This window comes from Vanellus vanellus (genome assembly GCF_965231255.1).
Source record: "Vanellus vanellus genome assembly, chromosome: 5".
In the NCBI taxonomy this organism is placed as follows: domain Eukaryota; kingdom Metazoa; phylum Chordata; class Aves; order Charadriiformes; family Charadriidae; genus Vanellus; species Vanellus vanellus.
Window position 1 is genome coordinate 76,064,703 of NC_138910.1, and position 20,929 is coordinate 76,085,631.

At 40.4% G+C, this 20,929-nt stretch overlaps 1 protein-coding gene across 1 annotated transcript in view; it reads right to left on the reverse strand.

The window, feature by feature from the left end:
- GLIS1 (GLIS family zinc finger 1) overlaps nt 1-20,929 on the reverse strand; it is a gene marked incomplete at both ends in the record, with an annotated part of 209,752 nt that overhangs the window by 22,063 nt on the left and 166,760 nt on the right. Inside the window, 4 exons of the mRNA XM_082483601.1 lie at nt 4,036-4,186; nt 12,866-12,998; nt 16,632-16,742; nt 20,189-20,350. Coding sequence (XP_082339727.1) covers nt 4,036-4,186; nt 12,866-12,998; nt 16,632-16,742; nt 20,189-20,350 — 557 coding nt within the window. The remainder of the gene's footprint in view (nt 1-4,035; nt 4,187-12,865; nt 12,999-16,631; nt 16,743-20,188; nt 20,351-20,929) is intronic.

The window sequence follows — 20,929 nt, forward strand, 5'->3', positions numbered from 1 at the left end:
AGCCTGGGCAAAAGAGTTGTGTAAGCTCCTTCCTCTAACATTGATTACTTATCCTTAAAAGGATTAATTAAAGGCTCACAAGACTGGATTCAGAGTTCTCATTAATCATCACCTATGGACATCACAAATGTCTTAATCCCACTAGTTCTTCATTTACTGTTGTGTTTACAGAGCAGAAATGACCTAAATTACCACTGGACTATAAAAAACTAGTTTCACTTTCCTTTCCCTTTGAGACACATCACCTTCCCAATAAAGTTATTATTTGTCAGTACCCCCAGCTTCTTTTGAGAACATAAGTGCTGTTTGTTACGGGTGACACAAGTGACAGAGGGCCTCACAGTCACATACAGAGGGACCGTGTTCAGATCCTACAAAGTGACCTTGTTAGGTCATTAAGCTAAATTGGTGCAAATCCCTAACTTGGTGCCACCACTCAAACTCACTTAACTTTAGTCATATCAGTTTCATTTAAGCTGATAATTTATCATACTAAATATTTTAAACTGGAATTTACAGAGCGAGTTTACAGCTGAAACTAAGTACATTTTTAGATGACTTGGATAACAACAGATAAAAAATAGTAGAAAGAAAGCCAAGTGCAAAATCCACATAAGATTAAATACTAAAAAGCTGTTTTTCTGTCTTTATATTGCTACAAATCAAAACAGAGTATTTTTGCAATGGGCAAAATGAAAGTGAGTTAGACTTTATATATGGCATATGCTACAAGAAATGCTAAAATAACACTTTGCTACCTGAAATAAAATATAAATATATATTTAAACCTGGATCATGACAAGCCCACTTTCTGGATGCCAAAATATTTCCCAGTCATACACTTTTAGTTTAATTAATATCAATATAAGTGAAATTTTTTGGTCAAGCACACACTTCATACCAGAATTTGAAAAAATATCCTCCATATTGTGTAAAGCCAGTATAAATACATTTGGTAATGAAGTCAGATTTTGTTAGAACATTTTCAAGTGAATTAGATAATTTTGTCAAGCTATTTAAATGTCTTAGCAAACCATTTGGGAAAATTGACTGCTGCACTTGGTATTGACTTTGGCAAAGGATGGTATAACAGAGGGCTTTTTTTTAAAAAAAAATAAAATGCCTTTAAATCAAATTCTGAATCTTATGTCAAACTTGAGTAGACTATTTGTACTCTGCATCATGTAGTTTTTGGCATCTTGCATATTTGATGACTCAGTAATTAGATTTCTTGATAGTAATCATTTGGTTCATTCCACAGACTTAAACTATGCAATCCAGTCTTGTCATCGTACTGATTCACAGTATAGAAATTCTTCGCATTTACTTAAACGTTAATGCTGAGACAGCTGACAAATGAGGCAAAACATTATATGTGTGCCAGAAAGCTGGAGCAGTTAATATGAAGAAAGGTAGTGTTAGGTGTTTCTTTCCTATTGTAAACCCTATATATTTTATATGAGTAATGGCATACTGCTATGAAGTGGCAAAAGTGTAACTGTTCTATAATTCAGTGGCTCCAAGCATTAGATTATTAAGTGATTTTGCCCAGTTAAATGGATGAATGCTTTAAACAAAACTGTGTTAAATGAAATTCAAGGACTATTAGTTCACACTAAGTTTATGTACTTGCAATTAAAATGTCATGTATGGGCTTTATTTAATCAGTCATTAATAATGTAAGCATAAACAACTAAACTACAGCAAAAGGATCTTGGACTGGGTATGACAGTGCTGAATACAGATTATTTTGAGTTTAGAAAATGGGATTTGAGCTGCTGAAAAATTCCAAGCAATTATGTCATGAAACTAGATACCCTGTTTTAAAATAACTTCAAAAATACATTCCACTCTCCATTTCCTGATGTTTGGTTCATGGTTAGAAATCTGTTATCATCTCACTCTTACATTTTGTCATCGGATATTAACTATAGTGTTTCTGCAAAGACTTTACATTACTTAAGTATATAAGCACCAAGATAATCAATAGGCACTGTTGTCTCCTCTGAGAAAGAATACCTATTCCACTAGAACGGAAAACAGCAGAGACAATTCTGGTGTAAACTTTGGCCTAAGCAAATGATCAAAATGTCTGTAGAAGGAGCTCAGTGAGAAACTTGGTTCACTCAGCACAGTGTTTCTGCTGAAAAGAGAAATGCTGTACTCTGGAATGGAGGCATGAGGGGCCACAAGGAGAATTCATCTGGGAGCTTCAGACCCCTCAAACTGGAAAACTGTCTGTTGACCTCATTCTGGTCAAGTCTTCGCTTTCATTTCTTATTAACAGTACCAAAACATGAAGTGCCTTAGAAACAAATCCTTCCCATAGTATATCCTTAGTTTATTTCATTCTTGGTTGGGAGTTTTTGCCTTAACTCCCGTAGGAAGCCCATCCTAGAACCAACTCAAAGAGGAAACAGCTGAGCAGCGCCCTGGGTAGCAGTGAAAGGAAGGGATCCTACTCCCCAGGCTCAGGTAGCCCCATTCTGCAGGAAAAGAATAGCTCGTGGAGCACCTTCCTTTTGGACTGTCTGTCTCCATTCCTCCTGTTTGCGCTCACTGCCTTCTCAGCTACTGAAAACTTCATGTTTATCTGGTATAGCTTCTACCTCAATCAGCATGCCCAGTGCCTCCTGTTGGCCATGACTCTGCCATAGGCATGAGTCTGCCAACAGGAAATACAGGGTCAGGGGCAGGGCAGGGAAGGAGGAGGGTTGAGCACAGACATCTGATGTGACAGGGACTGGATAAGTCTATTCCTATGATGGGCAGATACGTGCCATACATTGGGAAGGGGCACTGGTACCTGCTACTGGCATAGGTCAGAAGAGATGGCTGAAGGAGGAACTGGGTATAGAAGCTAAGCTTGCTACAGCATTCATTCCCCAATTAAGAAAAAAAAATGGAGTAATTTGTTCCTAATTGAATTCCCTTAATCAGTTTGTTCTTCAGCTACTCCAGGTGTAATTTTCCTTACTGTGCCCTTGCCATGCCACTTGCACTCTGCCTTCTGCTCTTTGCTTAAACCATACCATTAAAAACTTTCTGGGCTTTCCTTTCCCCATATAAAAGAAGGGATGGGTCAGTCACTGGACTAGGACAGAAAAACTCTACATTCAATCGCTGCATTTGCAAAAGAACCCCAGTGTATTTTTAGGAAAAAAATCTCTTAATCTCTCTATATCCCAAGTTCCCATCAGTAAAGCAAAATCAGAGTCCCCTCCCTTTCCAAAGTGCTGGGAAAAAAACCTGTAAGTTTGATGTTTAATTTGCATGAGTCTGGGCACCAAAAAAAGGATTCTGAGCAAAAAGATTAGAGCAGAATTTTGTGGCTTACAGAGATTCTTTACTGTTGAGAAAATGTTATGAGATCCTTGAGCAAGTGGTGCTTTACAAATATCAGATACTGTAGCAATGCAATGCAATCCATCCTGTAGCAATGCAATCTATACAAGCAATGTGATAATATACTCTTCCCTGATTAGTATCTTACTGGTTAATGCCTGCTGCTGAGAGATGTATTACAGAAAATCTGATCGGAGAGCAAGGAAGTGAGAAAGCCTACTGCTCTGACACAAAATGAGTCTTACTAAGGCAAACACTGCCTTATTCCTGAGTGAGTCATAGTTTGGGTTTTTACCCTTTGAGACATTTCTCATTTTAGCTGAGAAAAGTTTTCTGCACTTATCCAAAGCTACAAGAAGTCATCAAGGAAGAATTAAAAAAAAAATTAAAATCTAGATGCAATTGCATTCTATGAAGAAAAAAAATCTTGGTGTGTTTTGTTGAAGACAAGGACAAGGCCCTGAGCGACCTGATAGTAACGTCAAAGTTTGCTGTGCTTTGCACAAGGGACAGATGACATGACCTCCTGAGATCCCTTCAAAACTAAATTATTCTATGATTCTAAACTAAGCAAAATTGCTTAGTTTGAGCCAGTGTTTTTCATTCAAACAGCATCCATGCAAAGCAAAATAAACAATTAATAATTCATTATCATGGCAGACAGAGGCTGAGCATGTTTCGTACACATACCCTTCCCTGGCACCCTCCAACGGCGACTGATGGTGATGTGGACTGGAAAGGGTAGAGTCGAGAGGATGGTGTCTCGAAGGGATGTCATGAGGAGGCGGCAATATACCTGGTGAGGGACCGTTATTGTTAGCGCTGGAACCACTGTACATGCCTGTAAACACATGTCATTTTGCAGAATAAAATAAGCAAAGAAAGAAGCATCCAAGTAAGTCCTTGAGAGGTCCCCGACTCTTTCCCTATCCCCCATCCGACCCTGAGACACAAACACAGAGTAGCCCACTAACGTTGAGGGAATCATGCTGCCAGGGGGGGTCGCCCACTCAGAGACACAGTATATTAGTGAATAGCACTGTGCTTGGAACAGCACTCAAGAGCTGTGTCAAGGTATTTTGACATGTGTGTGTCTCCCCTCCAACCCCCTCAGGTGGTCCGTTTCTTCCTTGCCGTGACTGCAGACCTGAAAGCACTCCTCCCAGCAACTGGCAGGACTCTGCAGGACTCTCACCCTGCCTTCACCATACTTCTGAGTGAGAACTCACAGTGCTTGTTGTTTGCAGAATGATGGAGCTCATATTGACAGCAGAGTGGTACATGATACCAAAATCACATTAGATACTGAACTCAGAGCACCGTGTTTCTGTAAGGGGGACCAGGATTTGGGCTTTTTTCATTGTTCATTTAAAACTTTTTAATTTGAATTTCAATTAGTATGCTGCTGGACATCCTAGACCATTTAAAAATATCACATATTGATACAAATGAAACAACAATAAATTAAATGTGAAGAGGAGTGAGGATAATTTTTTAATGAGACCATGAAAACAGAAGGTTTACTAGTACACAGAGGTACCGAAGGACTGCTGACGTTCCATTTTTTTTAGGACTCCGGTTACTCTCCTCTACCGTGGCTCTGGTGAGACCCCACCTGGAGTACTGCATTCAGCTCTGGAGCCCTCAGCACAGGAAAGACATGGACCTTTCGGAGCGGGTCCAGAGAAGGGCCACAAAAATGATCAGAGGGCTGGAACACCTCTCCTGTGAGGACAGGCTGAGGGAGCTGGGGCTGTTCAGCCTGGAGAAGAGAAGGCTCTGGGGAGACTTTATTGTGGCCTTCCAGTACTTAAAGGGGGCTTACAAGAAAGACGGGAACAGACTTTTTAATAGGACCTGTTGTGATAGCAAAAGGGGCAATGGCTTTAAACTAAAAGAGTGTAGGTTTAGACTAGATATAAGGAAGAAATTTTCTACAATGAGGGTGGTGAAACACAGGCACAGGTTGCCCAGAGAGGTGGTAGATGCCCTACCCCTGGAAATATTCAAGGTGGTTGGATGGGGCTCTGAGCAACCTGATCTAGTTGAAGATGTCCCTGCTTACCGCAGGGGGTTGGACTAGGTGACCTTTAAAGGTCCCTTCCAACCCAAACTAGAATTAAGTTATTTTCTTACAGTCTTTGTTGTAAAGAGTGAGACATGCACTAAGACAGTCTAGGTTATCTGGGTGTCACGGTCTTGACGCTGACTTTTGGTGTGAAGGCTCCAATGAGGGCAGTTGTCTGCAATGAGGGGAGATCACAGAAGTGCTTGGTGCCTGGCATTGCAAACAGTTTGCAAATGCCACCCTATGGCAGAGGGAGAAACAGACTGGCTCCTAGTAAGTGCAGTTCTTGGAAAAATCTAGTCCTTTTCTCAGTTTCTCTGCCCTTCTCCTCCTCCTCTTCTTAAAGTTTGCCTACAAATCTTCCAGAGTTTTGGCCCATCAGGGCATACCTCCAGGGAATCTGCACCCAGAGGAGCACTAGACCAGCCACTGTATTCTGAAGGCTGTGGGGAGCAATTGAAGTTTGCCAGGTCCCACAGTGTCCAGCTATACAGCTATACCTCTCCCACTCATTGTGTGCGGAGCTACACATTTGGGAAGACAGAGCTGTCTGCTATGTTTGTACGTGTCCCGTGTCACTGACAGCATTCTGGATGGCACTGCTCCCAAACCCTCACAGTGACATGGAACAAGCAGAAAGCATCATGAAAATCTGAAGCCGTGGGGAATATGCGACAGCCCTCCGAGTGGATAAAAGCTGAAGGTCAGCATCTGTTTCTGTGTGATTGAAGAGCAGAACCACTAAGGCAAGATTCCAGCCACCTTTGTCAGGGACTTCAGATGAGTCAAAAACCTCTCATGAACAATGAGTCCTCAGCTGTTGACAGATCTAAAGCAACAAAAATGAACCACATCATCTCTGCCTCCCGCTAGACAGAACATTTGTCAACCAGCCAGTGAAACCAACTTGCTTTCTGCACTGAAAGCCAGACAGAACAGGCTTTAAGAAGTCAGATGTTCCCAGGTGATGCTAGGATTTATTTGTCAAAGCCTCTTCTGATAACAGTAGTTCAGTAGCTAGGATGCTACATTGTGAAAATGTCCTTTTTCTACTGGTGGCTTCAGTCCATTTTATGATACAATAGTTTCCACTTCCTCCAAATCCTTACTGTTCATACATTCATTATCAGGCTTGGAAGATAAGCCAAATACCAATTTGATCTTGACTGTATAGTGTCATTTCACACTTCAGCTGTATTTCCTACAACACACAGTTAAGATATATTGGCAGCACAGCCTGGAGGAAACTGCTGAACCTAAAGAGAGATGTTTATGCTCTCTAAGGCTAGTAGATGATTACTGGACCCTGTCAACAACTCACCCCAAAAGCTCAAAACCCCTCAAAAGGTTGTTTTAGCAGTGTTGTGGCCATTAAACACACTCATCTGATTTATCTTACAATCCCACCCTGAACAGTTCATGAATGTTTAAGAGGTCTCTCCTGGCCTCTCCCATACTGTCTCAGCTGCTGAGGATAGCTCAACTCTTTGCTTGAGGTGGATGAGAAAAACAGAGTAGTAGAGTACCTACCATCAGTTTGCCCCTCTAGAAAAGCAAGAAAATGTTGAAAAACCACCCCACACATCCATATGTCCAAGAGACAAGTCCTGCATGATCCCATACACTCAAACCCACCCCATTAGAAAACCAAATGAAACCAGAATCCCTGTCACCCCGAGTTTCTGCCATGCCCAACCGCTATGCACAGGAGTTTCCCCAGCTGGGGAACTAATAGAGTGGACACCCATTGCCCACCCTTGGACTTGAAAAGTTGTATTGCTGTGGATCTCCTCTCCTATTTAAAGTAGGCCTTCTCCCATCTGCCCTGAGTTTATCCATCTTTTGACTTACTGAACACACCTTCTCTGGAAAAGACCCCTGCTTGGAGCATATGTGTGCTGAGGCTTGTAGGGTTTATTCATCAGTGAGTTTTACTTTTCCTACATCTTTACTTACAACACCACCCTCACTCATGCTCAGTTTGACTTGTGGTGTCTCTTGTCCTCCGGACCCCCCTTCCACACCACAGCCTGTGCTGCCTCACCCCAGAAGCTGCTGGCTCCCCTCTCATTGACACTCCCTCTCCGTGGCATTGCTAGAGCGGCAGCCCACCGCAACATCAGCTGAAGCATGTCAGGGTAAACCCAGTCATCCCCATATCCTCTGTGACACTTTGACAAATGTGGCACTACACGTGTGCTGCCTGCTGCCGAGCAGCATGTGTCCCAGCTGAGCCCCGCCTCCCTCTCCCACAGTGGGAACACTAATTTTGGGTGCCACTCTCTGGTATCCAGCTGCCAGTATTCATGAAACTTGTCAGAACGCAATTATCTCTGAGGCGTTTGTCAAATGTGGTTGAGCTTGGCTAATGGATTAAAAAAAATGCTGTGGGGAAGGGGACTGACACACATGTGGACAGAGAGGCGAGCAAAACGATACAGAAGCCTTGCTTCCCAAGGAAATGAGACTCGACCCAGAGTCCTGATTTGTACAGCACATATCCCTCAGACACAAGGCTAGTGGGAGGAATGGGGGGGGCTGCAAGGGGCTGCTCTGGCGTCAGACACAGCAATGTGTGCTCCTGGGCCTGGTGGTGAGGCTCGGAGACTGCACAGCCTACCATGTGGATGAGGACTGCATCCGCCCCTGAAGCTTCTGGACAGTGAGAAAGCTTGAAACATGAGCCAACGTAGACAAACAATCAACCCTATTGTTCACTTGCTTCGCTTGCATGGGGTGTCTGCCTGTAATTAAAGAGTACTTCGAGGGCCATGTGGCATACACAATGGAAGATGGGATTTACTACAAGATTCCATGTGAGTCTGCAATGAGACATTAGTCATTTCTGTTGAGTCACTAAGAACAAAATTGGTACTTATTTAAAGTTAAAAGATATTTATCTTACGTGGTGCAAAACAAGGGTACTCCCAACAGAATATTAACTTTACTTCCTTCAGAGGGACAGGCCTTTCTCTGGTCATGGGCACTGTGCAGGGTGTACTATACTAGGCACTATGAATGCTACGAGCTATCAGCCACTTATTCTGCTACTAGAATTCATTTTGACTGTAAAAAGTTTTGATATGCATATTTTTACTCCAGACTTAAGACACTCAAAGTTTGGAGCTGCTATCACTCCAATTCCATGAGAACCTAATGATATGTTCATAGGTGTTAAGCTTTTAGAAGGAATTATTGGCAGTAGCAGTTTATCAGGAAAGAGAGAGAGTGAACTCCTTTTTTCAGGGAAGCAGGAGGTATCTGCTGATATGAGGGTGTATAAGGCCCTTCCCACTGCTGAGCCCTAACAGAAAGAAGGAGTTGTTTGAGGGGTGGGAAATGCTCTTTGCTGCGTGGATCCCTTTGCCCAGGAGATCAGGTGCCTCTACAATGGAAGAAGTCAAGGGGGGGAGAGCAGTTGCCATTCCAGCCTCAGTATAATTTTCAATACTTCTACACTGTCTCTTCTTTTACAGTTTTTCTTCTTTTTTTTCAGCAGTGAGCGGTCATATTCTGAGTACCTGAAGTCACACAGAAGTCTTTGGAGCTGTTATGAGTGACTACTCCTGCAAGCGCAACCCAGTTCAGGACTGTGCACTTTGGGCCTCTTCACGCATTGACCATCTTACTTTGTAAATATATGTCATCAATCAATATTTTAAATGGCTTGGCCTTTAACCCTAACATCTGTTGCCAAAATAGTACTGTGCACATCTGTGACTTGCAGCTTTTCTTTTCCCCAGCTTTATACCAACTGAGACCAGAAAAACAATAATAAAACAGGCCCAGAGAAAATGCCTTAGTAGAATTACCTGAATGGAGATACCTCCTCTGTGGAGAGTGATACGAGTTCTTAGGCACAGCTAGAGTTGAATGTGTGCAGCCATGAAGCATCTTAGTTATGAGGAGGGAAAAAGAAGGAAGATCTAAGCAAACAATGGGCTCCTCTGACTGCAAAACATTCTTTTGCTCACTGTCTTACCCATTCCCAAGCACAAACCTGCTTTGAAGTCAGACACAAGGGATGGGAGCTTTTTAAATATTTCATTTTTTCTGTGATTGGCTTTCATCCCTGACATATTTAAAATGTGCTTTAACTTGGAGAAAGACAAAACTGAAACTCCTCAGGAATCCAAGTGATCCCTAAAGCCCAGAGCTCTGCACATTAATAATGTGGTTTCTTTGAGAAAAAAAAAAAGGGGGGGGGGGGAGGGGAGGGGGGGGGGAACCCCAAACTCAAAACAAAAACTGAAACCATAAACATTTTCATATTTTCAAGTGGAATCAAGAGGACATCATATACTGTATTTATCCATATATATCCTATATAGAGAATTATAGCTGGTTTCCCCAGAAATATTTCCTCTGTTTATTTGAAAGAACCCATGTGCAATCATTGCAGACTATAGGTGGCAGCAGGAATGTCCTTATGCTTTAATTCTGTAAGGATCAGCACTTTAGCTTATATGCCCTAAATAATGACAGAGGAACAGTTTTGCCTATGGAATTGTAGTACACATAGTATGAAGCACCTTCTGTGTCACTGTAAAACAGTCTTTCAAATCTTAGGTATTTTCCCTGGCACTTTTTCATACTGTGCACATGATAGGGTCTCATATGGGGTGATCTGATGGGAGTGTCAGGGAAGATTTACTAGTTTTTTTACAACATCCTGGAGATGGATTGATATAATCAGCAAAGAAATCCTATCAGAGAAAGTCAGTGTTATTGATAGATAAAATCCTTAATTTCACAAGAGGTTCTCAGAAATGACACTGAGACATTAGGGATGGTCTGTTTATCTATAAGTGAATAACTTTTTTCCTGTTTTATTGTTGTCACGTGAAGTCTGAGGCTATTTCTGAGGTTCTTAAGTGCAGCCTGTTCTGAAGAAAATGTCACTGGTCTTTCCTGTCCTGCCTAGAACCAAGAGGCCAAGCCATGCTTTAGCTATGCTGGACTGTCAAGGGTGGAGAGCAGAGGCCACGTGATGCCGTCACAGATCTTAAGAGTGCAGACGACAAAGGCAGAGAAAGGAAATAATCCCCCCAAGTCCCTCCAGCTTTCTGCCACTTTCTGCCACAGCGACATATAAACTGTGAGTGCAGACTCCCAGGGGAACAACATTAGAATGATGGATTATTTCCCTTTCTACTCCATTCTGTTCACGTTACATTCCAACATTTTAGTGGAACTTGAACTAGAAAGGAGAATAGGAGATATCAAGCAGGACGCATTTGTTGTTTTTATTTTTAAGATTTGGAATAAGAAAAAAAGCAAGAGATTCTTGCCTAAGTAATTTTTAGTTATTTATTACTTTGCTCTTACATAGCAAAATATATTATTAAAGTGCCTAAGCTCTGCCCTTGGTGCAGGTGAACTAGCACCAGGCATTTTTGTTTCTAAACCCAGTTTACCATTGGATTTCTCTAAGCCTCAACAGAAACAAGCTAGGGTTTGTCTGGAAAACTCTTACTCAGTTACTAAATTGATTTAAAACATATTTAGTAATACCAAAGTCAAGCCTTTCCTCCACAGTGGAACTGAAAGAGTATAAAATGCATCTTAAATCAAGACAGATTAATTTAGCTCTAGGCTAAATAATTTTATGTGAATAACTTTGGATTTTAATAACACTGAACATTTTCTAATATTGACCAAGTTTGAAAGCAGTCTTCAAAAAGAGCATCCCTGCCTTTTTTTTGTCTCACCTTGGCTCTGCTCTGCAATCCAAAGGCTTCCACCTATGAGGACAGGCTGAGGGAGCTGGGGCTGTTCAGCCTGGAGAAGAGAAGGCTCTGGGGAGACTTTATTGTGGCCTTCCAGTACTTAAAGGGGGATTACAAGTAAGAGGGGAACAGACTTTTTAATAGGACCTGTTGTGATAGCAAAAGGGGCAATGGTTGGACTAGGTGACTTTTAAAGGTCCCTTCCAACCCAAACCATTCTATGATTCAAACTGTCCTCCACTCTTAGGCATAGCATGCGGCATACCAGACTCCACATTCCTGCCCCCAAATTAGGAATAGTCTGTACAAAACTGGATTTAGTATGCATTATTATTTGAACAATTATAGAATGAAAAAGTGATTAATATCTGTTACATCTTTTTTCTGGAGATTCTCTCCAGACTATACAAAGTGCTAGATATAAAATGTTGCCATATATCCATCCCATTTCTAATGCACAGCTGCCATTAAAAATGAATAAGATACTGAAATGAGTCTGGAACACGACAGAGAACGACACAAGAAAACGTGACAATGACGGCTTATAAATCAAGTGAATGGCATAATCTGGAATTTTGTGTGTAGCATTGGCTATCCCATCCCAAAATGGATATTACAGAGTTAGAGAAGTTTCAAAAGCAGTAATATGAATGGTTCTCCAAAAGTAGGTTGCAGCAGAGCAAACAAAGTAAGAGTCTATGTGCATACTCTTCTTCATCTGAAAGTTGCACATGCAAAATTAGTCAAGGAAAGTATTTTTTCAAAAAAGTGTGCACTTTGCAACTCACTGATACATGATGTTGCTGAAGCCAAGAATAAAATAAATATGAAAATTAGAAAAAGGGCTAAATAGTTGCATGGACAAAAAGAGATTTGAGCGTGAAAACAGCTGTGAAAGGTTCCCCACTCTAATCTCTAGAAGCAGTGGAGGGATACAGGTGCCTTCACAGGTTGAGGCAATTACAATTAAACTGATGGCCTTTGAGAGTTTCTCTTCCTCTTTCTCGTTGCTGGCTAAACAAAGAATCTGAGATTGCTACATCCCTGATTCAGGATCCTCTGCTGAGGTTCAAAAGTTGTGAATCTAGATCTTATTTTCAGCAGAAGGGAACGGCATATAAAATGTATAGGACAGTCTAAAGTCCCTGAAAGGGACCAGCTCTTGTTCGAACCACAAGAAAGGAAGAAAAGACAGACAAGAAGGAATGAAAGAAAGATTAAATACTAAAACAACATGTTTGATATTTCAAATTCAAGCTTTTGCTCCATTCATACATCATCATATTATTTGTTATAATCGCACAGTGCATGGTAACACACAGCCTCATCAGCTTTTCTGCAGCTCCTGAAGAGCTGGAAAACCTTATTGCTGCGTGCCTTTGTCTTTGCTACAGCACTCATTTGGCTTTAGCAAAGCTCATGCACCTGCATTCTGCTGAAGCCAAGGCAAACTTTTTGAAAGAGAACAAATAGATAGGGGCTGACTTTCAGCAGTGCTGCTACCCCCTTCACGTGAAATTAATAGGAGCTATTTGGCTGACTAACTCTGGGAAAAAAAAAAAGTGAGGCCTTAGCAAACAACTCACAAAATTATTTCATTTTATTTGTTGGTTTGGCTTTTTTTTTTCATCTTCCATAGTGGCAAATCAGACAAATGAGCTTTTGTTTTAAATCCTGTATTATATGACATATTTAGCACCATACTTATTAGAAGTATTCTTACCTGTAATTAAATCATGATGACCTACAGATCTACCACATTTCCCATCCAAAATGTGCTGTGAAGATGTGTGGAGTTGTTGTATAGCTAAGCATTCACTTAGTACATCTTGTTCGATATCAGTACATGAATTTAGCTACAAGAGGAGGATAAAACAAAAATTTTATTTCAAAGTAAACCAAATGACTTCTAATTAAATTCATATGTCTCTTTGCTTAAAGATTATGTATAGAAGGAAGGAACAAAATGTCATTCTTAGGAACTTGGTATAGTTAAGTTTCTTGGGTTCTGTGGCAAAAGGATTGCATCACCTTGTAGCTGTGACACTTGGAAAGACATTTGATAGGGAAAGAAAAGCGTTTGTGCTTATCAGATTAGAACTGGTGGAATAATATGCTGTCAGTAATGTGTAAGAGGTATCACTGATATGTCAGCTGTTCTCCTTGTAAATTAAAGCTCTGGCAAAAGTGTCTGAAGCAAACACTTGAAAACCACAATGTCGATCATATTAAAAACAGCAGGAGAGGAGAATTAAGAAAGAAAAGCATTTCTAATTCTCTTTCAAACACGCTGATGTTGCCAAACTTTTGTCATAATATAGTGCTCACATTACACAAACAGCCATCATATTCTATGGCCATTAATAAATAGTTATTGTCTTTACATTTACAGTTTTGCATACCGATCTTCCCTGGGTTTGGTTATTCTAAATAAGAGGTCCAGGCAAACCTATTTAGAATTCTGCTATACAGCCATTTGTTGCTTCAAGATAAACATCTAACATTTGGATCACAAAGTGCATCTGCAGCCAATTAAACTTAAACTACTACTAAATTAACAGCTAACTTTCTCCTATTTTGTTCTTGTAAAGCCTTTCAGAACAACCAAATATTACTTCTACAGTCATCTTCTAGGCTATCAGCTAAATATTCAGGATTTCTTTGATGTAAGACAGGCATTTTAGTTTATAACAGAGAGGGCACATTTTGGTAGCATATCTCAACCAAGATGTGTGGGCAGAGCAGCCTCTTAATTTTTCTTTCTTGGCCAAGTCATTTCCACTCAGAACTCCTCGGAAGCTGATACCAACAGACAACTGCCTTTGCCGAGTTATAACCAAAAATGAGCAAAGGAGAAAAAAAGTCTTTTCCCTGTTTTTCCAATGTAAACTGTCACTGTTTCAATAACATGGAGATTTACTTAGTTGTGAAAGGGTTTTTTTTCATATAATAGGTTTAAGTGAAATATTTAGGGGGTTTATTATTTCTTTATGAGTCAGATTTGCTTTGGTCCCTTTTAAGAGAGCCTGATCAAAATGCATTTTAAATCTGCTGCTTTTTCAGATGCCTTTTAAGTTCAAGGAAAAAAGACAAAGGATCAAGTATTCATAAAGTTATCATGGATAAATGAGACAGGAAATCTGAAGATGATTTCAAACCACTGGAGGAGTGCAGATTTAGGTTGGTCTCCCAAATAAGGTGTGGGAGGCAAGGAACTAACACTATTTTAAGGTAGACTTGATAAGTCTATAGGAGGGTATGCATATGCATGCTGGAAAATTCCGCAAGCTAGGAGATTAAGATATTTGACGCCTTGGTACACTGAAGCAGCTTGAGTTTGCAATTTGTGCATACCGCATTTGTCTTGTATTGATTCTATGCTTAAGGCCTCCTGCTGCTTCTGCAGGAAGTACTTTGTGCCCCTTAACGCAAAGTTTGGATTTAGGGGTTTTTCCCACCTTCCTCTGTAGAACTGGAAATAGGCCTCAGCAGGTGACAGGGTGTAACAGTGGGGACTGTCCCTTTGTCCAGATGTAAAGGATATTAACACGTTAATGCATTCAGCCCAGTACATAGAGCTGAACAAATTATATCCATGTTTGGTATTAGGAAATAATTCCTTCCTTCCTTCTCCCAAGAACTATGTCAGCAACCACAGGAAGGAAAGATGGGGGGGTTCTTGCCTTTGGAATAGGAAGCATGGTTGCTCTCCACAATCAGCGGAGAATTTCATATAACAAAATATTCCTGTTGCAAAGATTTTGCTATTGCAAAACACTTTGGTGCCATAGTCAACCTCTTTCTGTGGCCAATTACTGCTATGGCTTTCTGACTTTTACTCTCACTAAGACCTAAAGGTTGCTCTAGGGAAGCATTGGGAATTTTGCGACCTGTGGTGTGGGAGGCAGGTACACAGCACACCCTGTGGAACCTTCTAGAGAGCTGTAGTGAAACCACATGGCCTGATAATACAAAACTGGGTTTGAAAACTAGGCAGTCCTTTCCAGTCTTGCCAGGCTATTAAGAGTTCTGACTGGACCTGACATATGCAAAAACAACAACTCGATTCTGTGGACATCTGGATGGGTGCTAGGTATGAACAGTGTTACTCCCAGGCACAAAGGTCCACATGTAATATTAGAGTGTTTCTTGAATGACTATTTGAAATCGTGTGCACAACTCTGGACACCGATGTGCTAGAAACTGCTAGTCACATAGCATGCATCTGATGTAGAGAAGTGTTAGAGGAAGAACTGGGGGACAGACAACCATTCTAGGAAAGGGGACCATAAGTTCAGATTGGTGAATCTAGCCAGGTGAAAACTCCATGGGATATAATTCATGCTGAGAAGTAGCAGGAGGGAAGGGGTATCAGACAGGGGGCATGGCTGACACAAGGACAAATCAGTAGGAACTCATCACAGTTGTATTCAAGCAGGAAAATCAGGCCTTTTTGACATCCATCTCACTCCTCCATGGCTTATCCCAAATTCTGCTACTAAGACCACCTGAGTTCCACTATTGTCTCTTCTCTCTACATGTTCCACTCTTTGCTCTCCAGTACTTCTAGTTCTTACCTTTGGCATTTTTCAAAACTAGCTGCTCCCTAGCTCTATGCCAGGCTCTCATTTCTGCTCTGTCCTCCATCCTTTAAACAAGCCTTGCTGTCTCATCCACGATGCTCTTGGCAGTGACAAGGCAGCTGAGGCAAGATGTCAGTGCTGCTTATTGAACTAATTGTAACTGCTTGCTAAGGCTTGCATTCCCTTCCACTCCTGGGCATGAAGTATGTTGATGGTCTGTTCTGTCACAGACCAGCTCTGTGGGGTCCTAATCATCTTTTTACAAACTGTGTGTGCAAATGTGTAGTCAACAAGTCTCTGATCCTGGGCTGGTGCCCATAAGCGTCCCCATTTAATAATGAGTTCAGAATTTATCCCACAGAAACCAAAATACTTATTTATTTGAATGTAATAGTATTGAAAACATAACTAGCAGTCTGGGTTTTGAATGATTTATAAATGCATTTAAAATACGGATGTGGTGGGAAAAGTGTGGGGGGGTTCATTCTCATCTATTACAAGTGCTCCTTTCCTGACATTTCCATAGTATCCTTCCTTAGTTTCATTTGTGTTTTAGATGATCTGCCAACATGTATTTACTAGCTGATTGCAGAGACCCAATGCATGGACATTTCATCTGAATGACAGCAGAATTTGGGCTTGTGTATGAAAGATGAACAGGAAAGAAATGCTTGGAGAGAAAGTGTGGGGCAAACCGAAATGACAGGGTGGTGGCCTTGAAAGTGTAAAGCTATAAAGTGGACTAGTTAACAACAGTGATTAAAAACCGAGAAAATTAACTCAACTTCAGTTTTCTTCTAGCAATATTGCAGAATAACTCTGATTTGAAAATATATAAACTAAAGGTAAATTAAAAATAATCAAGGAGATCTGGAGATGTGTCACTTTTTGCCTAGTGGGTCTTACCTTCTTACGCACCTGTTGTTCTTTGGCTGAATGAGCTTTCACATGTTTGCGCAGAGAGCTGGGGTCGGTGTAGCGTTTGGAGCAGCCAGGAATCTGACAGGCATAGGGTTTCTGTAAATGTGAGAAAAGGGGAAAAGATTTCATATTGCTCTGCATCTCTACAATCAGCATATAGAGCGCTGAAGGATGGCTGTTTCTGTGAAACACAGTGTTAAGCCTGAGCTGTTTGCTTTGTTTGCTGTTTCCGGATTTGCTCTGTCTCTTCTATGTACACGAGCCAGACATGATGCAAACAGAAGAATCACATTGATCACTCTGATTTTGCACTCCATGCAAGCACTGAGAGCACTTGACACATCTATACTCTGTCATGTTGGATATTGATTACTGGGTTGAATTAAATGCTTATGAGATGTAACTGGATGGGTTTTGAGAGCATTACTTTTTTTCTAGCCTTTACAGTAGACAAAATGATCATGAGATCACCCAGTATTATTATAAATATAGAAGCTCTGGCTTTGAGTTCGACTTACATTTTTTTTTACAATAACTGTTCCACATGCAGCAGAGCAAAACTTGTGGCATAGTACACATTTAGTTTCATTCATACCTTATTCTTTTTTGAATAACAACAGCAATATTTTTCTTTTTATAAGTCCCAACCAAACAACCTGCATCAAACATTAACATCTGAGGAAATCAATACAGAAAGAAAAATCCACTATTGTTGATTTCGTCAGGAAGATCTTTCCAGCTGATTTTGGCATGTGGCAGAGCTTGCCACTTCTATGTGGTACAGTATGAGCACCCTTTCCTGAGAAAACCACCTGGGTCCAGGCAGGCAGTTCCAGTACACGTTTCTCATGGGAAAATAATAAAATAAAAAAAAAATAAGGATGTTCCAATTTAGCCGCTGATTCTGGAGTCCCAATGACTGAGAGCCTCACCAAGTTCTTCTCTTAGTTATGCTGACACACAACAAATGAAACACTATCTCTGTGTTACAGTACAACCTCCAAATGAATGTGCAATTACCAAATTGAATGAAGGGACTCTGGCATTTGTTATTAACTAACCACTGAATTAAGTGATAGCAAAATAGTGCTTCATGTCAAAGCTCACAAAGTTTTAAAGTTGAGTGGAATGTTTCTTTTTTCTCTGTTTTCTTGCCTCATCTGTCAACATTACCTTAGTCTTCTTGCTTGGACTAATAAGTCCATTTGGTGTCTTCCCAAAGGTAGAAAACTGGTTTGTCGTGACCGCAGTGCCACATTCTTTAATCTCCTTGGTTTCAGAAAGAGGATGCACAAAAGTGAAAAAAAAAAACCAACCAAACACCAAAACCCACTGGTTTGGGCATAAGTGACTGTGAGATCCTTTAAACAAGTTGCCGTACTCCTGGAGGAGTGATGACATGCCCTTTTTACCACAAGGACAGATACATTCCTTTGTTCTGCTTCTACCTAGGAGAAGGATCTACTTCCAGATGATTTAGTAGAGATTTGATCAAACTAGCATACACCAATAAGTCTCTGAAATGATTTACAGATTCTCCTTTTGGAGAAGATAAATGATGGAGTGACCTACATTGAGAAGCTTTAAAACCAATTCCAAATGCACTCAATAAGGAATAAGTAGTCTATATAAACCCCTTTTTCTTTGTAAGTCCCTCCAGAGGATAAGTGTTGCTGCTCTGTCCAGCCAGCAGGAAATTTCTGAAGGAATAATAGAATCATTCACCAATCCATGACCTTACAGGCTAAAACAGCACCTACCCAGAAAGTTACAGGGCAAAGCAGATTTATTGAGAGTGTCTGGAACACAGAGAACTGACACCTGAGGAGAAACTGTGGAAAACTTGAACAAATCCCTTAGCAGAAAAACTAGCAGAGTATTTCTCAAATCATTGATGTCATTCAAATTAGTGATAGAATCATTCAACTTAGTGATAAGGAAACTAGATGAAAATCTGACTGCCCTTAAAAAGGTTCATGATTACTTGCTTTGACATTCCAGGCAGTGATTTTGTCCACTGAGCTAATGCAACGTGCAGTCTTTACAGTAGCACCAGCCTGTAGCTCTGCTATTTTTCACATTCACATAAGCACACAATACACTAAGCTAACCCATCAGACTTCAATTAAACCAGGTAAGTGGAAGTTAGTTACTGTGTTGTAAGACTACAGAAACATCTTTAAAGAACCTGCAGCAGAACAGCATGGAGGATGTTTTTAGACATTTAAGAAAGTCAGTAGAAAATGATTACTGTACCTTTTTCCTGATTTATGAGCATTTCAGATAATAAAGACAGAGATAAAGAGAGAAGAAAATAGAAAGTTAAGAGGTTTGTCTTCAATAATGCACAGATCAACAGATATAAGAATTTTTGCTTATTTTGGTAACCATTTGAATTCTCTTTCAAAACAATTAAATGACATTCCATTTCTGACTTCAGCTAATAAAAAATATATCTATTAGATTCAGACAGTTACATTTCAAAACTGTGCACCCAATTTAGTATATCCACTTTCAAAAGAGATGCATTTTAGAACTAATTACAAATTCAAATATCTCAGGTTGACTTTCAAATAAATAAAACATTGTTATTGTAAGTGTGCTTTGGTTTGGAAAATGTGAGTGACTTGCTTCTCTTACTTGTTTGTTTTTGCAAGGCATAATGTACATTAGACATTCCTTAATGCTGCACTGTCTGAAATGTGTAACTGCTTAAAAAGTAAATATCAATTAAACTCAAAAGTTCTGCCCCATAAACACTTAAACCATATATTCACTTCTTTGCAAAAGACAAAGGAACAACTCTGCCTGTTCTTCTTTACAAGGTTTATACTGAGGACTTAACTGGTCTACAAAGTTGTCTACTTACTTTCTTTCCCCACAATATGGCGATTTAATTTTATCGGAGCCTAAGAACCTAGACAGGCTCCCATATTCTCTGCAAAACCAGTGAGAAGATTTGTAGAGTTGAGCCAGAATCTACCAACTCTACATAAGAAAAGAATTTGTTTCTCACACTTAATTCTGATGGTGGGTACTTAACAAATTTCATACAGTTCTAAGATAGATGTATTTTTACCTTTACAAAATTATGTCCAAAACTGAGATGCATTTACCTTCAATTGAGATGTCTGAACTGCTTTTGCATTCATTCAGAACAGACGTTATTGAAGCAACACAGGATAGGAAGCAAGACAATGACACACATTTAGTAGGGCAGCAATGACTCGGCTTTCACTCATACTATACCTTATTCTGCTGCCTCGTCTTACTGGAACAAGAACAATGGGAGAGTTTGCTGAGTAACCTATTATTGAGTAACTTATTCCTCAGCATGAGTAAGACAGCTGAATTTGCCTTTCTGTAACCAAGACTTTTTCATTTCTCAAAGCACATACCATTCAAAACAAAAGTACAGTTTGAGCTGAGTTTTCCGAGATGCTCCTTGTGAAAAGGAAAAGTCCCCCTCCAGTTGCAGAACAGATTGTGTACAAGGACCACTGGAAAACTCAGTGCAACTCCCAGTATGAAATCATGCTTACGGTATCCAGGTGTGTTCGCTGATGCTTTGCCCGGTCGCTGGAGTTGCTGAAAGCTTTCTGGCAGCCAGGATGCTGACACAGGTATGGCTTCTCCCCAGTATGACTCCGGAGGTGAATCTTAAGGTTCTCAAGCCTAGAAAACGCCTTGTTGCACCCTTCAAACTGAAAAACGTCATAAAAATTGTTGTAAAGTACTATTAAATAAACCATTTGCAGCCACAATGAGAACAGTGTAAGATCCAAGTTGGACATGCAATAAATCAACCAATTTTCAAACATCTGTTGAAATTTATGGACGAAACATAACATTTTGTGCTGTTCTTTTAATCTGTCACTGAAGACATGGTGTGTAGCTCAGTAATAATACAAGGGTTATAAATATCTCACACGTTCTGTCTGAAGTACTGAATGCTTGAAGACGTGGTGTCAGAACAGAAAATTTAAAGAAAGAACAAGTGTTCCGATGAGTTCTCTTAGATGTTAATTGGCACAGGAACCACTATGAGCAATAACAATTAGCTGCTACAGACAGAGAGCAAGAGAAGCTATTTGCGGCGGGCTAGAACCTGGTTTCAGATGTCTGAAATACTATACACTGGAGCAGATGAGCATGGACTATTACAAGAAGACCTGATCCATTTGAAGATCAATCCAAAGGAACTCTGCTGTTATTCTGCACCCTTTTCTTTGCTAGCCGTATCACGCAGATCTGTTCTCAGCATTTATGCAACCAGTAACCTG